The following is a 20024-nucleotide window of genomic DNA, read 5'->3' as shown; positions in this document are numbered from 1 at the left end:
TTTTCCCCCCCCCCCCCCGCCCCCCTCTCTCTCGCTCTCTGTTTATTTCTCTTTAGTTATGAATATGAATGCAGTGTACTCTAATATCGTGTGAATGTTTCTATGAACGCTTCTATATCAAAAATCGCCAGTGAACGTGGAAGCTTGCAAGCTTCGAGCCAATCCTGCTATTCCCAATTCGGAGTGAAGCCCTCCAGCTGAAGCTCGTTCTCCGATAGGGACCATGCAGCTTCGTTCGTTAGTCTCCTGGAAAAATGTCAAACCATTCTCTGGCGCCAGGAATCACTGGAATAGACTCTTTGACACTTCCCATACCTTTCAGCTATCGCAAAACACACGATTGATTCTGCACGCTGCACTTCGTCCTCTCAATTGAATAAGGCGTTTGAAAAATGTTTCAAAAATATTTATATATATTTTCTAGTATTTTCATACTCACGATACACCATTCGGAAGAAGAAGGACACTCCTTCAGATGCATTTGAGCTGTGTGATTGATGCAGGGGGTGATACTGCCAACCCCATCGTTGTACTGTCCACATTTGTAGCACCTGACAGCCTGTGTAACCCCTGCAAAAAAAATATATTTATTAATAATAATTAAAGTAGATATTAATTATATGTTCCGTGAATTGTACAATGTGTAAGGACTATTAAAAATGTGTATATTCCAATTAATTTATCTCAGCGCGAGTCAAGAAGGGTTTTTTCTTCATTTATACGTCAATCGCGCAAATCAATAAAACGCACCTGTAACTAATTACCAGACGTAATTATTGCGTAAGGTAAAGATCTCAATGGCTTCCACTCACAGTGAAAATCCAATTAACCTAATCTCGTGTTAACGCGTAGTCTATTTCCTTGCCTTTTCATCGATCAGCCATTACGCTCACAATGTCCATTGTGAGGAATAGTTAAATGCTACAAAAGATTGGCGTCTACGTTAAATTTAGCAAGACTCTTCATTCCTCTCAGTCCCCATCAATTAAGGTAGCACCGGTGCCCAAAATTTATACGGCCTATAAAACATTTAATTAGCACTCGCGTAACGTCCGATCTCATAAAACGGTGGGAACGAACTTTGACCGTAAAATGGAGACTCGCCTCTGTCCGATCCAGCCAAATGACTGAACGTGAACCGGTACCCGATTATTAACTCGGATCCATTAAAAGCATTGACCTCAATTGACCTCGTGCTTTCCTCAAAGTTCGGCATTTTTCTCCGCGTCTATACGCTCGTTAAACGCAGCGAGACTCAACTTTCTCTTCCGAGTTTCACGAACGTATTCAGCCCCAAGGCATGTGGCACCCTCTATCCACGAGTCAAATAAAGCGTGTTCATACCTTATACGGAAACTTTCCACCACAGGAAAGACTAGGTAATATTTCCTGGCATTGAAAAAATGTTGATCAAAATTTTAATTATTTAAAAAGCTGCCTCCGATAAGCGTTAAAACTAATGTAAAAGTCAATAAGGCCGGTTTATAAATCTACGAAATCGTCCATAAAAACATTCTAGAGTACTACCTCGTTATAAGGGAACTCGTAAGGGAATATCTTCTCCATTCCTCTTGACTGAACCTTCTCCACTTAAACTTTGTGCATCAAACGCACCTAACTTTGACGCCATACGTTTTCCTGTGTTATTCGCTATGCCATCTCACAATCCGACACCTTTCGCCCTGCGTGTTTTACTGTACACTGTGATTCCCTTATAGAGCAACGTTGATGCTAACAGACCCTACGATTCCCGTGCTCGCCAAGGAGTAGTGGGGGGTTAGGCTCGAGCGACTAATTTCTTAGAATCTTAATCCCCTAGCCAAGCCAGCATTCCTTTACAGCTAGGTAGTACTATAGTATTCTTTTTCAATAATCGTGATCTTCAAGGGTACTTTATTGAAAATAGGAAAAAAAAACCATCAGACATATTCCTGAAATATACTATAGATAGAAGTGTGTATATAGGTATAGGAACGGATACAAGCAAGCTGGGCATGGAAGCGAATGTAAAAGTGTTTCACAGATAACCGGATATCACGTCACGGTCCATCGGTCAATTGGTGAGTTGGTCATCGCGCGGCCATATACGATCGATAATCCTTCTAGCGTTGTTTTCCTATTTCCACTGGAATATTTCCCACCGACGCAAAAGTCGCCACAGCAATGTGCCATTCAGAGAAAAAGGCACAATAAAGAGACACAGAACCACGATAAGAGACAACTTTTCCAATTTCCCGAACTGTTCAAGATCCGATACAACACGTGACCCTTCAACCTCCGCTCCTCTTACTAACCGGAAACACTAAGATACACCCGGTACCAATCACTGAACTAACACGTTTATCAACACGTCTACTGTTTATCGAAGACTTTCCCTCCTGACTTTTTCATAGACATCGGTCCCCTCGATGATTATCGGCCCTACTCTAATACTATACTATTACCCTAACTGAAATTTCCTATTTGACCCTCCCTGTCCCGGAAACTATCTTAATCTTCGATCCTGATCGGTTTCCGATCATCCGTATTTTCAGGCGCGTTACACACTGTGAAGATCTAATCGGCAGGAATCAAAGAAGAAAAAGAAGTCTTCGCTCAACCTGACGCATCTGGGTTATCTACACGGATGTGCAGACTGCAGTTTGCACTACTGGGCAATGTACGCTGCAGTGGCGCACTCTGCCAGAAGTTACTGGAGAAGAAAACGAATCGGTGAGAAATCCGCAAACCGTTTTTCCATCTGTTCAGCCTTTGTCTTCCTTTCTTCGCGTGTCTGGCCGTTCTTTTGTTTCTACTGGCATGTTCTTTAATCTCTGGAACAAATACATTTCACGGACAACTGAACGGAATCGAGAAAGAAAATGTCGTGAGGCACGATGAGTATGATAGAGAGTACAATAACCTGTTTTACCGAGCTAGATAATATTCGTCCGGTTCTTTCGATGAAACGAAACCCACTGTAACGGAAGTGCTCGATGAAGCGTTGTCTGCTATATTTAAATCGCACTAGCCATAGGTACTACCTGGACTCGTCTCCAGGGTATTTTTGACCGGAAACTCATCAAAATGAACTTTCGTAGTCAATCCCGTACTCCCGTGTTTCGTCTCGCTGATTTCGAAACAATTTAAACTTTCCAAAGCCCCAACGACGCCGTCTCGACAACTCAACGGGGCAGGAGTGGAAACCAGGACTGACTGTTCCCTGGTTACGCTTACGTCAAACGTGGAGAATGATTGTAGATGAATTCCCGCGTACCTGAGAAAACTTTTCAATTTCAAGAAATTTCACTTCATAACGAAATCAATCTATTACCGTGTACGTTGAAGTGAGAATGGAAATTTTGGCAACGTTGGTTCTGAACTTTTGGACAAATTACTTTTCATTGAGTTTGTAGCTACGAGTTTCTTACACTGATTTCCATACCATAATATCTGCCTCTCCCTTCTTGGCAACGACGCGTACTCATTCATCTCGATGAGCTTCCCAATTAACACGATGTAAATGTATAGCTTCATTTATTAGTCAACATATACGTATACAGGCAAAGGGACGAATTAACATGTAGAAATTACAAAGTCAAACTCTATTTGTCCTAATCAGAATAATACCCCAGGGGTAAGCATTACTTGCTGTACCGTAAGTTACCAGAAAGTTCACCCGTCATTTTCGAAATTCCTATGATGAACATTTTCTATCCTCAATCTAGCATTTTTACGTCAAACTTGTCAGTCTTCTTTTTAATTTCTTTTTTTTTTTTCAAAGAAATGACTTTTCTTCCTGGATGTTCGGAACAGGCCATAAATTTTCTACCCACTCCATCGGCTCACTGACTGCATGGTAAAATTCCCAAAGAGAGCTGTCACTTCCATACTGTGTTTTTTTTTCGATGTTTCATGGTACAGCAAGGTGCGAGCTGTCTAACGCCAATAGTTCGATACGTGCGGAGCCTCCGCAACGATTTACCCTGTTTCGCCCAAGCCCGGGAGCTTAGTCGAAGCAAGCAGACAACGCCATAGCGTTATATCGTAATTTCATGGGTAATTGAGCCACTCGCTACCGGGATTCCCATGTGCAAGGAAGCTGCTGAGATACCGCAACAGAAGATTCAGGGACGTACGTCGTATATATATAACTTATCCACCCGTGTCTAGTTATATTCAGTATTTTTATTACTGTGAAGTGTGTCGCGCGCTTCTTCCGCTCGTAGGGTAAGAGGGCAGGTCGATCGCTTCTTTGAAAATGGATGAGCAAGGTACAAGGAAGAGGTAGACTTTATAGGGGATCGTGATAAATTTAATAAGATATTTACGAGGAGCAGCCATAAGAGAGCCGTCAAGTCTTAGACTTTGAAAAATTTGATTATCTTTTCATATTACCTGCATTGAAACAGCGAGTTACAATGTCTGCCAGTCGAAACGACCCAATTTCAGACCGATGCGATTTACCGGACAGAAAACGTCTACTTTCTGTCCGGTAAATTAGTTGCGGACTTTATTTCATCCCTGTCAGAATTGCTTTTGTTTATTGTAAGCCTGTGGTTTCGACTCGCTCCAGACATAAAAACTCCCAGTTTTGATGCAGGTAATATGAAAAATATAGTGCATGACACGGGATAAAACACTATTTCAGACTTTGCCTCGTGGCAGCCAACTTTAATCTAGTCTGAAGTCGTCTTGTTTCATTCCTTGTCACGTTCATTTGTTAAAGTGTGACTGAAGAATCAAATAAAGTGACAAAAAAAAATCATGCGCTTTTTTTAACGAGAAACACAATGTGTGAAAACACAAAAATTCTAAGCCATTTTCCTATTTCTGGCTCTCTCTTTTTCAAACAACCTGGTCACGACTATTTCGAAACTCGATAGAGCAATAGAATTTCGATAGTCGGGAGTTCTTTTGCAGACCCTACGGAACTCTATTGTACGGCTGGTAATAAAGCCAGATAATTAGCTGGCTAAGCACTCAACTCGCCTGAAGTGTCCTCGCGACCGCCAGAGGGTATAGCTAGAGGAAGAACAAGAAGCTCTGCCTAAGGCAAGACCGTGTCTAATCTGAATCTGCAGCGCGGTCAATGTACATCTACACAATTGCCTGTAGCCCACTTCAGTATCATCGTTCACCAGTCCATGCTTATCCGCTAGTCCATTGTGAATTAGTAGGCTTGCCTAGAGGCCTGAAAAGCCTCACAGGACCTTATCAACTTGGAATATCATTAAACTCTTCTCCTGATGGGCATCGTCCTCTATATAACCATTCATGCATACACCCTGAACTTAGAGATTAATCAAACCCGTGAAAAGCAACTGCTCCGCTATGCTCAATGGTCCCCACAAAACTGTAGAGCGTGCTAACCATACGAAAAGGCAAATTGACAAAGTTCTTCTACTCAACGTTCGCTGCGCCATCTGGCGCATTTATTGCGAAGTCTGTCCTGCCGCGTCGAAAGCCACGCTTACGCGCTGACTTACGTAGCCTTCGTATCCAACCGCCACTGCTGTCCCGTGTGTATCTAGTAACTATACAGGGCTACTCGTGACAAACACATCACCTGAAGACGCTTCCACTACAGAAATCAAATAGACAGGCTAGGTGGTGCGTCCGGCGTGAATAATCATGTATATGCACGTATATACAGTGCAGGACACTAGCACCATAGGACAACGACGTTCCGCATTGGCAAACGTAACGACGTCGCGACGTGACATTCCCAGCAGTCGAACGGCGTGTCTAGCGTCGGATTGAGTAGATATTGTGCCGCCGGAGGTGAATTAGTGCGTGTGCGTTTCGCATAACATGCCAAGATCGCTATGGCCAGTATGCAGGTGGGTTATGCAAGCCGGTTCGCCAGAACGCTGCCACTGGTGAATTCAGCAACACGGATGATCATCGCAATACCATAGACAGCTAAACCGCACGGGGTAAAAAGGTCGCATAGTTTGCGCGGTTCCTGCGGTGAGTATCGATCGCGATCGCTTGAGTTTATTCAATCGGTTATCGGTCAATTGCCCCAATCACGGGTGTGTAATTAAATGCCAGTGGGTGGTGGGGTACAAGTACAAACTATTCTATACTCGGTGCACGTAATACTTCGAGATGCCAGAGAATGCCGCCGAGGAGTACAGGAGTTTACTCTGTAGTGCCACGTCATCTGGATCGGAGAGAGACGGTCGGGCGAAGGTATGCGAATCAGAGAAATAGAAAACAAAAAGGAAATAGTCTATGCAAATCTGCAAGAGTCTGAGTCGTTCGTGCAGAATCGCATACGGTTCTACGGGACCGCGAATTTCGTAAATCGGCCGATGTTACAGAACAAACAAAAACATCGTTAAGATAACTGGCCGTGCGGTTTCGACCGTTTCGGCCACTCCGGGAGGAGGACCGGGTCTTTCTGGGGTTGGGCAAACTGACCCAGATAGGCCGTGAATGCACTTGCTACTCTGTGCTGCACTAGACTCGGCTGGATGTGTCCATATAAATTCCAGGGCTTGCGAAACCCCTCTACCCCGAGAGGACAATGTGATTTCGGAATATGGATTGCTGGCACAGTTGCATACGTAGCGGACCTTCTGCCTCTTACACGACTACTGCTGCTGGGTTGGTACTACTCTGGTGACGTCGCGTGTTTACAACCCTGACTAAGAATAAATTATACCGCAGTAAGACCATAAAAGTCACCCTGCCATCATTTATTACTACTATCCTACATTCCGTCGAAGATCGACGCTCTTATATACCGGGACTGCATTCCGGACCAGGTGCATTTTTGCTGACGATGTCTGTGCCGTCGGACTGCTAACAATTAATTGCTCCGACTACCAATTTTCTCTAGGAAGTCGTAGGAGCAACCCGTTTATGTATATCTTTACTTGTCTCTAGGGTAAACAAAGGTAGCTTCACTATTCGTAATGCAATACACCAGTTTCATGAATTTCATCAATTTCAAGTTAATTCACAACATCGAGAACTGCACGTAGAAAGTCTTGCGCATTCTACCTCTATGATCGGAGCAGCTCGTGTTTAGGATTTCAAATTTCTATGAGATTCTGGTATTTGATCCTCGTCCACAGTGAAGCTGGACATTGGCTCGAGCCAATTCGTCAAGTTCAGGGCGACCTTGGGTAATTGAATTTCGACCATCCCTTTCCTGTGAATAATACAGTCCAGACAAGGTCGACGAAGAAAAGATGACCCACCGGATGACGGAAGATGAACTCCGGGTCTTTACGAATTTATGGTGGACAGATTGAGACGCTGATCCCAACCGGAGCAAATGTCATCTAAATTGGATCGCCTTTGAACCACTTCAATTTCATCACACGGATTGACTCTTTGATACGTAATCCTAAATAAAAGTCATTCTATTCTCTGTCGAAAGATTTTCGTCTCAACTTTAACGTTAATTTTTATTCTTTGTCATCTGAATAAACCGGAGCCTATGAATCTGTACCACGTTTATATACATATACAGCCGGTATGGCTTTACCCTCGCTGTTTCGCCGTCTAAATTTTCTAGACGAAATATCCTGATTGTGCCAAACACAGAGGGTAGAGGAAACATGGAGAGAAGAGGAACGAGGAAGAGAATGAACAAAGAGAGAAAGAGAGGAGGGAGGCAGATTAGCTCTTTGCTGCGGTACGATTTAATCTCTGCTCGCCGCGGGCCTCTTAAAACCAACCCTTATTCATCCTCAGCCCTCGCGCAATCCTTGCATTACACCTCGACGAAACTTTGACTTTTCTCCAACGACCTGAAAACTCCTCTGCTCCATCGTTTCCACGCTGAACTTTGTATAAGTAGGATCAGTATTTATTGTATTATTCATTTATCCTAATTGTCGTGTAATCCCAGTCAATTTCAACAAAAATATTTGTTCGTAATATAGTTATATATTTTTTTTTCAGAATCAGTTAGATTCCACGTACTTTTGTCCATACAGTTCCTAACCTATAATTCAACGTGTACAAATCTTTCGGGTTAATTCAACTCGTTAGAACTCACCGTCAACGTCCGTTTTCTTCGACGCGGTTCAATGCATAAACTTGGTTTAAATGTGCTATTAGCCAGACACTTGTATTTCTAAGACAAATGGGAGTTTATGCATTGAATCCGCGTTAAAGAAAACTGGCCTAACTCGTACATTGGTTCAGTCCTTACGACAATGAAAAATTAAAAAAAAAAGACAAACATTGTTCAAATTCCTGGTGCATCCTCATGCATTTATCCGGTACGTGATCAACCGTGGGAGACGAATCGAAATTACTAGTTTCCAGGTAGTTAGTATAGCTCGACTTAAACTTCTGAATAAAAAGAACAAAAATGTTTCCATATCGAGAAGAAAGATATACAGGATTTTCCTTACGGTTTCGGCAATTTTCAGGCAGATTTCTGGATTCGAGTCACGGCCCAAGGAGTTGGGGCACGAAGTCAGGAATGCCACGTCGTGATAGATCAGCCAAGAGAAAACAGAAAAGAAGGATTGGTACTCTCTACGTATTCTGGTATCAATCCAAGGAGTAACATCGTGGCGGGAACTTTTAAACTCGGTCAAATAATTGCAAGTGACTTGTTGAAATTCCGTACCGGAAATACAAATAAAGTAAGAGAAGTCAAATGAGCGGGACAAAAATGAAAGACGATATACATATCTATATCTTACTGTATACCATGCTGAGAATATATAAACCAGTGCAGAATGAACTCGCTGGATTTTAATCGTAAATAGAAATAATGGCTACCCAATGGACTATCTTATGTAATATCTTATGCAATAGTGAATCCGTTGACATTCTTGAGCTTATTGTCTATATCAAGAGACTGCGCTATCCCTTTTGCTTCGTGTCCTAATGGTTACTTACTTGCTACCCTACTGATATTCATAATAGCCACTACTGTCTCACCATAGAGCATTGTTAAGGTTTCGAGGGAACAATGCTGAATGGTTGTCTGCCCTGTCACCTGAAACGGTGAATGTGCATGTTCCGTTAATGGTTCTCTGAGCATTCTCATCCACAATCCGAACACTGAACCAAAGGGATGCTCCCTCTGGTAAAAGGAGCAAGTGCACACTGAAAAGTCCCTAGACTCCAAAGAGACGTCGCCATTATTTTTTATTTCAAAATATAGAACCAAAGTCGATATAACAATTCTAAAGTTGTTACCAACTTGACAGTTTCCCTTTGCAAGACCTACCCTTAGTATATAATTGCCTTTGATCCTCGTAGTATAAACTGAATCAGAGGCCCCTTTAAATGACGTTTATCAATTAAATTCCTGAGGTTGCATCCTCAGGTACACGCCAACGGATACCCTAGAACTATCGGTGCTATCAAGGAAGTGACTTCGCCTTGATCATGCTTCTCGTCCTGCAAAAGTCCTCGGTGTAACTACTCCTAGCGCTAGAGATCTTTGTAAAGCAAAGAGGGGCTGAAAACACTCCTGCAAGCTCATCTGCATCGGACGGGCTCGCACTCTAATATTTCAAGAGTGTCAAGAGCAAAAGCACCCAGCGACTCTCTTCAAAAAGCTGGCCCCAATTCTCGCCCCGTCGTCCCCGAGCTAATCTACCATTCTGCTTCTCGTTCCAGCATCCCGTATCGCCCTCGCCCGTCTCACCCTCCACGGGTCTTAGTCACGAAGACCCTAGTCGCCCTACTCCGCTGCTTCTACGTTCACTGACTCTTGGCTAAGTTCTAGCACCTACTCTCGCACCCTTTTATAGGTACGTGGGAAAGAAAAATATACCCCCAGAAGGGGGTTGCAGGGAAACGACTATATGCATTGAACCGAATCTGGCTACTAGTGCCTGATCTATCATCCCCACCCTGACCACTGTGAACCATGTACATAAATCTCAAAGGTTGTTTCCATAATTAGGAAAGGGATGAGAAAGAAGGTCACTTGATAATTTCGACAGGTCGGAGAAGGAATTGATTACATGACAAAGGTAACTGAATAAATAAATTTGTATCTTCGTTGCTTGTCATACATATACATGTATGACGTCAGGTCCAAGGTGGCTTATGATTATGTAAAAATAAACGAAAGAAACGACACAAATATTTTTCCGCGTTAAAATATACTTTTGGTACTGGTCCGATGCTCTCAAAGTATCGAGTTTGTTACGTAATGGGTATTGAGGGTACATAACGAATGTTCTAAGAGTTTGTAAAAATTTTACGATCGAGATAGAATGGGCATTTCGTTGGCCATGAATAAGGTATCGTGTTTCTCGAAAATGCTACTAACTTTCTTTAACGCGATGAATACGAAAATAGAAATTCGGAACTCAGGTGAGAGGATATGTTTATAGGTTATGTTAGCAGCGTTTTCTCCAAGTATACACGTCTGCATAGAAAAATTTAAAAATTCAGAACACTGCCGTACGGAAAGACGAGAGGACCACTTTACCATGTTTATATCTAAGGGTGAAATTCAAATAAAAAAGAACCACTCGAACTCCGTCACATATAGCTAAGGAAGAAACGGCACTTTTCGATTTCCAATGGCTCTGTAGTGTTTGCTATACAAAATATATCTGCAAAAAGTGTTCAATCTTCGCCGAGCTGGCACGTTGTTCTCTCTGGGATAAATTCGATACTCGCGCGAAAAGGGGAAAGAAAAGAGAAAGCGATGCCAGAGAACTGTCAGAGATAGAAAAGAAAATAGAGTGTCTATAAGCTAGGTAAGATTAGAGAAGAGAATAAAGAGTAAAGAAGAATAAGAAGGCGAAAAAAACACTAGTCCGTCCATCCGCCAGCAACGACAAGCAGACCAGTAAGTAAGAAAGTATACGAAAAGATGTTTCACAAGACGAAAGAGTCGCACTGCAACCAGGTTCACGATATCCTTAAATCTTGTCTTCAGGTTTACGACGAACTAACACAAGGCACAGACAGAGGTAAGGTTAAGCACGACTCCGCGTTCCTCTCGAGCGGAGGGCACGAATTTTAACGCCCGCCGGCATTCCGAAGCTACCGCTCTACTTTTCAACGGGTTTACACACTTTTTTCTTTCTCGAGCGTTTGAGCACGTAATACTCGGCAGTCGAGTGTTGGTAGTTTGCCTAACAATGACGGACCTAACCTCTACGACGACGCGTCGGTCACTGCACGCTCCCTTTACCATAAATGTATAACCTGGTCGACAAGTTGGTGAAAGTTAGTTTCAAGCGTCGAGCCTAGAGGGAGCCAGCGGTGTGTTCTTGTTATGTTATGTTACTTCTGCCTGCTTCGCTACCTGTATGAAACCGTGATGCGGATAAGTTCTTTCCCGAGGCAACCCCAAAGCACGGAGACTCCAAGAGGATCCCTCGTGAGATGTGGAGATCCTCTCCTGGAATATATCAAGGCCGACGCGTCCCTATGGCGTTTCATTGTGCGTCCTGGATAATGGCATCAGCCTACTTCTCGTTGGAGGGCTTAACGAGTTCTCTCGTGCAACAGCAATTAGTCGAGGAGTAAGCCCGCGATAGCCTTGGGAAGTATATATTCTTTCAGTTGATTCACGAAAGAAAGCAATGGCGACACTGTAGGCCGAAGACCTACGGCTTCTGGATGGTTAATTAAAGAAGCGTCGATTTTTGTCTACGTTGATTTTCGACGAGAACAAAGAAACCTTTATGAAAGCAGTACAGTCATGCTTTTTTTTCAGGTCCCTCTCGATAGTGATGCCAATGCTGAGAGTAAAAACAAACCAAGCACCATTCGAAGAGGCCTGAACGAAACTGACGAGGGCTGCTCTACGGTGGAGGGTTGACTGTCGTGGAAGCTCTGGATAGCCCCGAAGCCTCCAATTCCTTGTTTACCACAATGTCTACCAACTGACAGGAATAATATTATTTTCTATAGGACTATACTAACGGAGACAGGACTCCTGTCAATCACTCGGGACTCAAATGAACCGAGTAAGTAATACGGGACAATGAAGTGCCAATAAATTTGTCAGGCTGTCCAATAATGAAAATTCCCTAGAAATATAAATGCGATTATATCACGTTGCTCGGTGCGTATTGAGCTAACGAGTATAGTGGATCTTCCACAAAGATATAATTTTGCAAATAAAAAAATAAAAAACGGACAGAATAACATTGCTAATAAAGCAAAAAAATTTCATTCAAATTCTAAGCGACCCTAGGATTACGCGTAACGTCATTGGAATTGCAGATTTTTCTTTCACTTTTGCTGAATCGAGAAATTCGAAGAAGACAAAGGAGTCTGAAAGGATGGCAAAAGAGGCTTCACGAAGGGGACGTCAGATCGAAGGTCATCATTCCGAGTCGTTCAAGGTCCTAGAGAAACCAACTGGGAGACACTCGTTCATTCATATTCATTTGAGTCGTGCTGACAACAGAATCCCGGACAAACGTACGAGCACTGGCAAGCCTACCGAGAAGAGTGTCAAGGTTCCACGTAAATATTAAAAGTCGAGCTTTCAGGGTGGCTGTCTTTCTTTTTGGAATCTTCCACGTGGTGACAGCGACCTAAAGGAACGAGCCTCCCTCGTAGGGTAACCCTGGAAAAGGGAAAGAATTTACCGCCTCTGAAAGAAACTTCGCACCTTGGCACAAAGAGGTTATTAATACTGGCTTGCAAGCTCGTACCAGGATCAACAAAAATTATCCTCCCTTCGTCCTGCAATGGTAGGTCAAGGTGTCCCAAAAAAAATTGCTCTGACTAGAGACATCCTGGCAAAGCCGCTTCAAATTATTCCTCTAAGACCTTGATTTTGCAGTGGCATTGTGAAAATTGGACAATACCGTAGTATACATATAGTGCAATTCCATAATTGAACAAAGCTTCCAAGTTCTGCCCTGTTTCGTTAACAGGTATAATCTTGGAATAGTAAAAAAAAAGAAGATTTTTGGTGTACCGCAATTTGAAGTTATACAATGAAAAATTTAAAATTTGGTACTGTCTGACTATGCATGCTGAAAGCTTTCCTAGGTTAACAATCATAAGTACAGGGGATGAAATTACTATACGGGGTAACTAGGTGCTATCCAAGTCCGTTTATAGCGACTATTATTGAGACCAGTCTGGCTCTTGAGCTTGTAAGCTTGTTTGACAATTAACAGAAATGAGCCTCATCAGAGTTTCGCTGGTGAGTCGATAGTCTAACAAATAACACTGTTGACCACCCCCAGAACCTCTGGGGAACACGTATACCGTGACACACCCCCAAGGAGTGAAATCTACGAGCGCATTCGACGATGTCCCGGAGCTTGTGAGTCTTCCATATAGAAGCTTTATCAGGAATGTCCTAACCTACAAATCAAACGTGCAGTGCCGTTATCAGAGAAGCGGAAGTGCCTGAGCTCGTTACACCCCTGCTAACGCAGTTTAACCATTCAGAAAAACTATCCACGCAAATCAAAATGACGAACAGCCATGATAATAAAATACCGGGAGATTTTTAAATTCGTACTTATTTTTCCGAGTAATGTTACACTCCGGTAAGGTGGGGTAAAGCTGAGGACGATTGCGGTATACGTTTCCAAGGAGAAACGAAATATAAGGTGCGCTAACATTCTCAAGCACATCCAGAGTAACGCTTATATGAGTTAAGGGATGAAACCCAACGTGAAAAAAAGGACAGAAGAGAAACGTTGTAAGACTCGAGGATTTACCGCGCTTGAGATGAACTCCGATGTAACTTATGGCTTCAGCGGGACGATTTCTAAAGTTAAATTTTTCGCGCGTCTTTCGCTCCCACCGACGGTAGAGAAAGAAGAGAGAAAAACATGTGAAAAGGAAAAGACGAGATTCAGTGCTCACCCCCCCTTTGCTGAATTTTACGGAACACTGATGCCAACGGTGGAAAATTTGAAAAGTTATTTAGAGACACTTGGATTATCGCGAAAGACGTGTCAAGGTATTTTTTATTAAATCATTCTTTTCTTTTTTCTTTTTTTTTTGACAAATCCTCTACATCACATCGTAAAAAATTGTACACGTTAAAAATCATTTTTACTCCTTACGCGTATCGCGGGACCTTCGTTCGTGGGTCTTGTGTTCCTTCTATTTTTCTATCCTTTATTATTTCAACAGCTGTTGTCAAGAGCAATCTGAACCTGCTGTTATTACGTGCTATTTTTCACCCCGGCGCGGTGCAATAAGATTTACCTCATTTTCCAAAATACCAGACACTCTCACGACCTCCTTCAGAATTCTTTCGGATCTTCATCCTTCTCTCTTAAAACTCCCGTGCATCGCTCAAGCGACGTCACTGCACGCTCGCAAACGTAAAAACGACGCATAGCGTCGACCTCGTTCTTGCCGAACCAAAACTTTGCCAAAGTCCGATAAACTTTCTCCAGGACGATTTTACTTGGCGCGAGATACAAAAATGCACCTTGGAATATACGCTGGTTGTCTACGAACATAACAGAGATTTGCGCAGCATCCTGCCGGAGCTATCCGAAAATAATACTTCATGCCTCGTGTATCGTTGTAAGAGATGGGGGAGAGAAATTGTCGGTGAAAACACGAAAAAGTGGAAAAGTTTTTTTTTTCTCCTAATAACGTCCTCTCAGGAGCAAGGATCCACTCGATGTCCGGTGCATACAAGAATTCATTTATCCGCAAGGATATCCACTCGAATATTTTCTAAGTAACCTGACCTAGCCTCACCCGTCATTCTCGTAACAACTTTCTTAATGTTTTCCAAACTCACGAACAACTCCGTTCGCCCGATCTTTTGCAAACAGGTATTTTCTCCAAGAACAATTTTCAAATTTCCCGCCAACCATGTAATACTGAACAAACGTACACACGTTTTTCATATACCTTTCCATTAGTAACTTCAAGTAAAAACCGCCCATTTCTGAACTTGATCCTAGCTGGCTAATACGTTCTACCTTGAGCAGCTTTATTCCTTCGCGTGTTTTTACTCGATTCTTAATTCCGGCAATACCGTCCGAGACGCCAAATGCACTCGGGGTACCGCGTGACTCGAAACTCAAAGCTTCAATTTCAATTCTCAAGCCACGAAATTGCTCGACACTCCTCGCTCGTTATCCCCATTCAACTCGTTACGTGTCCACGAGGTATAACAAGGTAAAAAGTATTTACGTGTCCTCATATATATTTCTTACTTTCACTTAGATTGCCGGAAAATTCATTTAATTCGATCTTCCGAAATAATTTCGAGGTTTCGATGAATCTATACGCGTAACCATACCGTATTGAATATCAATTGACGTTTCACAAAAACTGTTAATATTTTTTTTGTAAAATCTTAAAAAAATTAAAATATTTCGAGGTACCGTCGAATCATTCAAACGGACAATCAAATTGAAAAATTACAAAAAAATTTACCGAGGTAATGAAATACTTAAAAAGTGAACAAAAAAAGTTTTTTTTTCCATTCGATGAAAAAAAAACCAGCATGTATTTCCGTAATGATAAATTGGTCTACTGTTGTCGATAGAAAACAAACACCGTCCGCAGTCGAGTCAAAGTGGCGAGCTTGCGAGGTACTCTTGACTGGACTAAAGGAGTCGAAAAAAAAAAAAGAGTGAAACAAAGAGACTGAAAGCACGAAAGAGCCAAGAGAAATAAAGGAAAGAAAGATTATGAAATGCGGAAGTTATTTTATGGTCTCGATAAAGTCAGAACTTTTCTCCTTTTTTCCCCCCCCTCTCATCTGTTCCTTCTTCTCTTTCTCTTTTTCCCTCCAAGAATACAGACGCAGTTCCGTTCGTTACCGAGCATACCCAGCAGACGCCACCATTCATTCGTCTATCCATATCTAAAGAGAGTCTGATCCAAGTCAATTGACTTATCGTTAACCTATAGCTTGAAAAGCTCGGAATCAATCTCTTTACGTTCCGAGAATTGTTTCGAGCGAAAAAAGATAAATCCGAGGACCGCCAAAGAAGCTGCATCTTCGCCCACGCGACTATCGCCAGCATCTAACATTTTCAAGATAACAATTGTTTACTCTCTTCGCAGTATCCTATATGTCAAAGTAGTCAGCCTAGGGCTACTTATCGAGTCACCCTGTATGTCCTGTAATTCCTAAGGTAGACATATACATATATTGACATATTTTACCTGACATATTCATACATGTGTATAACAATGGACGCAACTCCATTACCGTAAGATACCAACCTATACCTAAGTTCATGGCGACGGCTATCTAATAATCGTGAAACCAAAAGCACGTGGCCATCCCGATAGCTATAGTATACGCATCCAAAGATCGACGAAACGTATCTCATTATAGTAACAGTACAGTACAGTACAGTCTTTACGATCATTAAGAGCTCGTTAAGCAAATGCATGGTATTAGACTTAGGCTTTATCGGTGCTTTCGTTCCGCAGGTACCCGTGCGTTTACATGGTTGCATATATGCATACGTTACTTAAGCAGAGAACATATGAGCTTTCGACGAGGTAAGCTTGAAAATTACGTAGAAATGAGTTCAAGTGAATGGATCGATATTCACGAACTTCAGGCAACGCCGAGAGCTTTTAAGTTCAGTCGCCACCGGTGCAACATAGAGCTTTCGATGGCATCTTTGACAAATTATATAAATCCAATATAAAAGCTTGAAAGATACAAATTTTCATTTATAAACAAAGAATTTCGAATTTTCTCTCGGCACCCCCCCTACACCCGAATAAGTCAATGAGGCCTTCACGGTACCTATGTGATTTTCCCATGGTACGGATAGCCATTGATAAAATGTGTTTAGTAAATAAAAAAAAAAAAAAAAAAAAACGTTGTCGATTGTTTTAAACGGATATAAAAAAAGTAATAAGAAATTTCAAACGAATTACATATGATAAATAAACTATATTGAAAAAAAAATCTTTCTTCCCTTACGCGTAGGTACGGCCATTACTTGTAGCCTTTCAAATCGAATCTGGACTAAAAAAAAAAAAAAAAAAAAAAAAACGTTGTCGATTGTTTTAAACGGATATAAAAAAAGTAATAAGAAATTTCAAACGAATTACATATGATAAATAAACTATATTGAAAAAAAAATCTTTCTTCCCTTACGCGTAGGTACGGCCATTACTTGTAGCCTTTCAAATCGAATCTGGACCTGAACCTTGTGACGTCGAGCATAGAATCCTTAAGCCACGTATGTACATACACAGAATGTCAATACGTCGACATTGGACGGGTCCCACGTGCATCGTTGCATTTCGCGAAAATTCAATAACGCAAAGCCATCTGACCACGGCATATAAATCGTCTTGCTCTGTACGTTCTTTGTATATCGTGAAAACACGGTATAATCTATAATACATACAATCTCAGTCAAGCCCGTATATCTTCAGTACATATAACCATACACTCTGCATCTGGCAACAAGATACATAAGAGATTCATGCAATCAGCAACGAAACTCTATAAGATTGTCTTGAGGTCAAGGAAAAAAGAAAAAAAAAAAAGAAAAAAACTATACCAAAGGGTCCTCCACCCCTCTCTTGGCAGTTTGACTTTTTTTTTTTTTTATTAACTTCGATCCACTTCGATTTATTATACTCTTCGCTAAAACTGGCCATGGTGCCTGTTCGGGACATTTTCGAAGCGTTCGTAAATCTTGGAACTTATAGATATACCTAGCAGCAGACAGCCTTTACGGTATTACGTGTTTAATCCCCGATAAAAAGTAGCGAGAAGAACCTTTTCGAAAATTCATAAATATAAAATGCCCCCTTGCACGTACTGCAGGGTAACAACGTGTCATATAGTAATGCTGAAGAAGCACCCGATGCAATGCCTCATAAGAGCGCTCTATTTGCAAACTCGTATTTTACAGGACACGGGTTATACTTATTCAACCACTTTTATAACCTATCCCCGTTATACGCAAAAAAAAAAAAAAAACAAATTTTGTCCTCAGGTACACTTTTTAAGATATTGAACCCATTACACTGTCACTTGTTATATACATAGATAATAGGGGGAGAAGTTTTACATCAAGGATGACATAACCTATCGTATGACTCGCGATGCGCGAGAACTCATACACATGTAAGTTAGGTTAGGAACGTCTTGAGAAAATTTTTCAATTACAGTCACTTGAAAATGTCCTCCATAGCTTTGATATACGTTCCAGTTCGACACTGCATCTTACGCCTGCAGAGTGTCGCAATCCTATACCTGACTGTACCCTTCGGCACAAAGGCAGCACACTGTAGTGGCAGCGTTCCGACGCAATACAATTTCTAACGTGGATGGAGAACATTTATAACCGGCTGAGAGTTTCGCGTGATCTACCACTACCCAGTCTAGTGAGTGCACGATATTGGCCGGGAACCTAGACATCGATCACGGGAATGTCCTTCCGGAAGGAAGGAGGTAAGATTTCGGTGGAATAGCAGGGAGAGGAGAGAAGATGGAAAGATCAGGAATCTGAAGGAGGTAGAGAAAGACGAAAATGACTATAGAGTGGACAAGTATTTACAAAAAAAATTTCCCGATAAGAAAATCCCATCCAAGAATTTCAGTAAACATAAACTTCCTGAAGCAACGTCACAGCCGGTTACTCAGCCCAAGCGCAACGCATGGTTTCACTCGAACAATTAAATGGACGCAAACGGGTGGCGCGTTTGAGTTTCAGGCAAAGAAAGGTGCCTAACGATTACTAGTCTGGTGGGCAGTGAGTCCCAGGTAGCGTAGAAATTGAGCGACGAGCAGAGTGAAATAGTACAGATCATTTGGAAGACAGTAACCATTACCGTTCCGCAGGTAATTCTTACTGGACTTGTTAATAACAAATATTTGGCTGTAAAGTAGGACTCGTTGCTAACCGTATTAATAACCATTACCTTTCTCGTTTCCTGTGTGAACAACCCGGTATATAGATATAAAATAAAACATCCCACGTATCGTACTGTAAGTACGTACAATAGTAACAGTAAGTGTAACAATTAACCTGTCTATTAATATCTCGTATCAAAAGTCACGTATCTCTTCCTTTTCCACAGATATGAAGTTATCACGTTAAAATACGATTTCGATCATAAACCATCAGGCTGTGAAATTTAAAATGTCATTTAAAAAAAAAAAACCATTGCACCGATTGACAGTTTCAAACTGTAATTACTATTGTAGATAATTAAAAATTCGACGAATTTGAGATTAACCATGTGTATATGATGACATAGCTGTCACCGGTTCTCATTTAATAACATGATATTACGAGAATTCCAATATCGATAAAAATATACAGGTTGGCACGAATTCACCTAAATGAGCATTCTTATGACTAGACTCACGTATCCCAGTGAACTGAAGTCACTCGTTATATGAGGATATAGTGAGTGAGCGAGTGACGTCTAATATGCTCGTTAAATTGGCAAGGATGCCAAAGCTATGAATTTAATGCTATGTCTAACCTACACGTATCTAGATATGTATACTGTAATGCTAGAAACCAAGTTGGACCGTGCTGGATCGTGTGATAATTAACGGTCCAGGAGATCGTACAGGTGCTAGGACACATCTGGCTATCGGGATGATTCACGTAGTAGAATCCTATCTGGCAATGAACTAATTCCAGGTTAACAGGAGGATAATCACAATTAAGGTATGGACGTCCGACGGAGGTCTATGAAATCGTCAAGTGCCCCAATAATCGTCCACGCTATTACCATACACGTATACGGGATATGAGCGATTCCTTCGAGAATCATAGGAAACACCAGGGCAAACTAACTGGAGAAACGGATCTGGCTCGAATCTAGGTAATAGCTGCAATCGATTGTTCGGCGTCCAATTTTTCCTTTTTGCTTGACCGAAGCTACACAATCTGCAGGGATGGGTGGATGATCCAGTAGGGAGATGCTGTCGGATGGGAGAAGTGGTAAACGAGCAGCATAGCCAGCATAGGATCCTCGGAATTATTTGTCCTTTCAACGAAGAAGAGTGATAAAAAATGCTGGAAACTTCGTATATCTCAAGCAAAGAAGTATACGAAGCTTGACGTCGCTCGATATTGATATGCATTTATAACCGTATATATATATATATATATATATTCTATATAGGCACAGGTTACATA

General features: G+C 41.7%; 1 protein-coding gene across 1 annotated transcript in view; it reads right to left on the bottom strand.

Annotated features, from left to right (window-relative positions):
* The window catches only part of LOC107268709, a 53206-nt gene that overhangs the window by 27414 nt on the left and 5768 nt on the right, over positions 1–20024 (bottom strand). Inside the window, exon 2 of the mRNA XM_015741748.2 lies at positions 440–570. Coding sequence (XP_015597234.1) covers positions 440–570 — 131 coding nt within the window. The remainder of the gene's footprint in view (positions 1–439; positions 571–20024) is intronic.

This window comes from Cephus cinctus, unplaced genomic scaffold, assembly GCF_000341935.2.
Source record: "Cephus cinctus unplaced genomic scaffold, Ccin1 Ccin1_scaffold0577, whole genome shotgun sequence".
Taxonomy (NCBI): domain Eukaryota; kingdom Metazoa; phylum Arthropoda; class Insecta; order Hymenoptera; family Cephidae; genus Cephus; species Cephus cinctus.
This window is presented reverse-complemented; position numbering and strand designations above follow the sequence as displayed.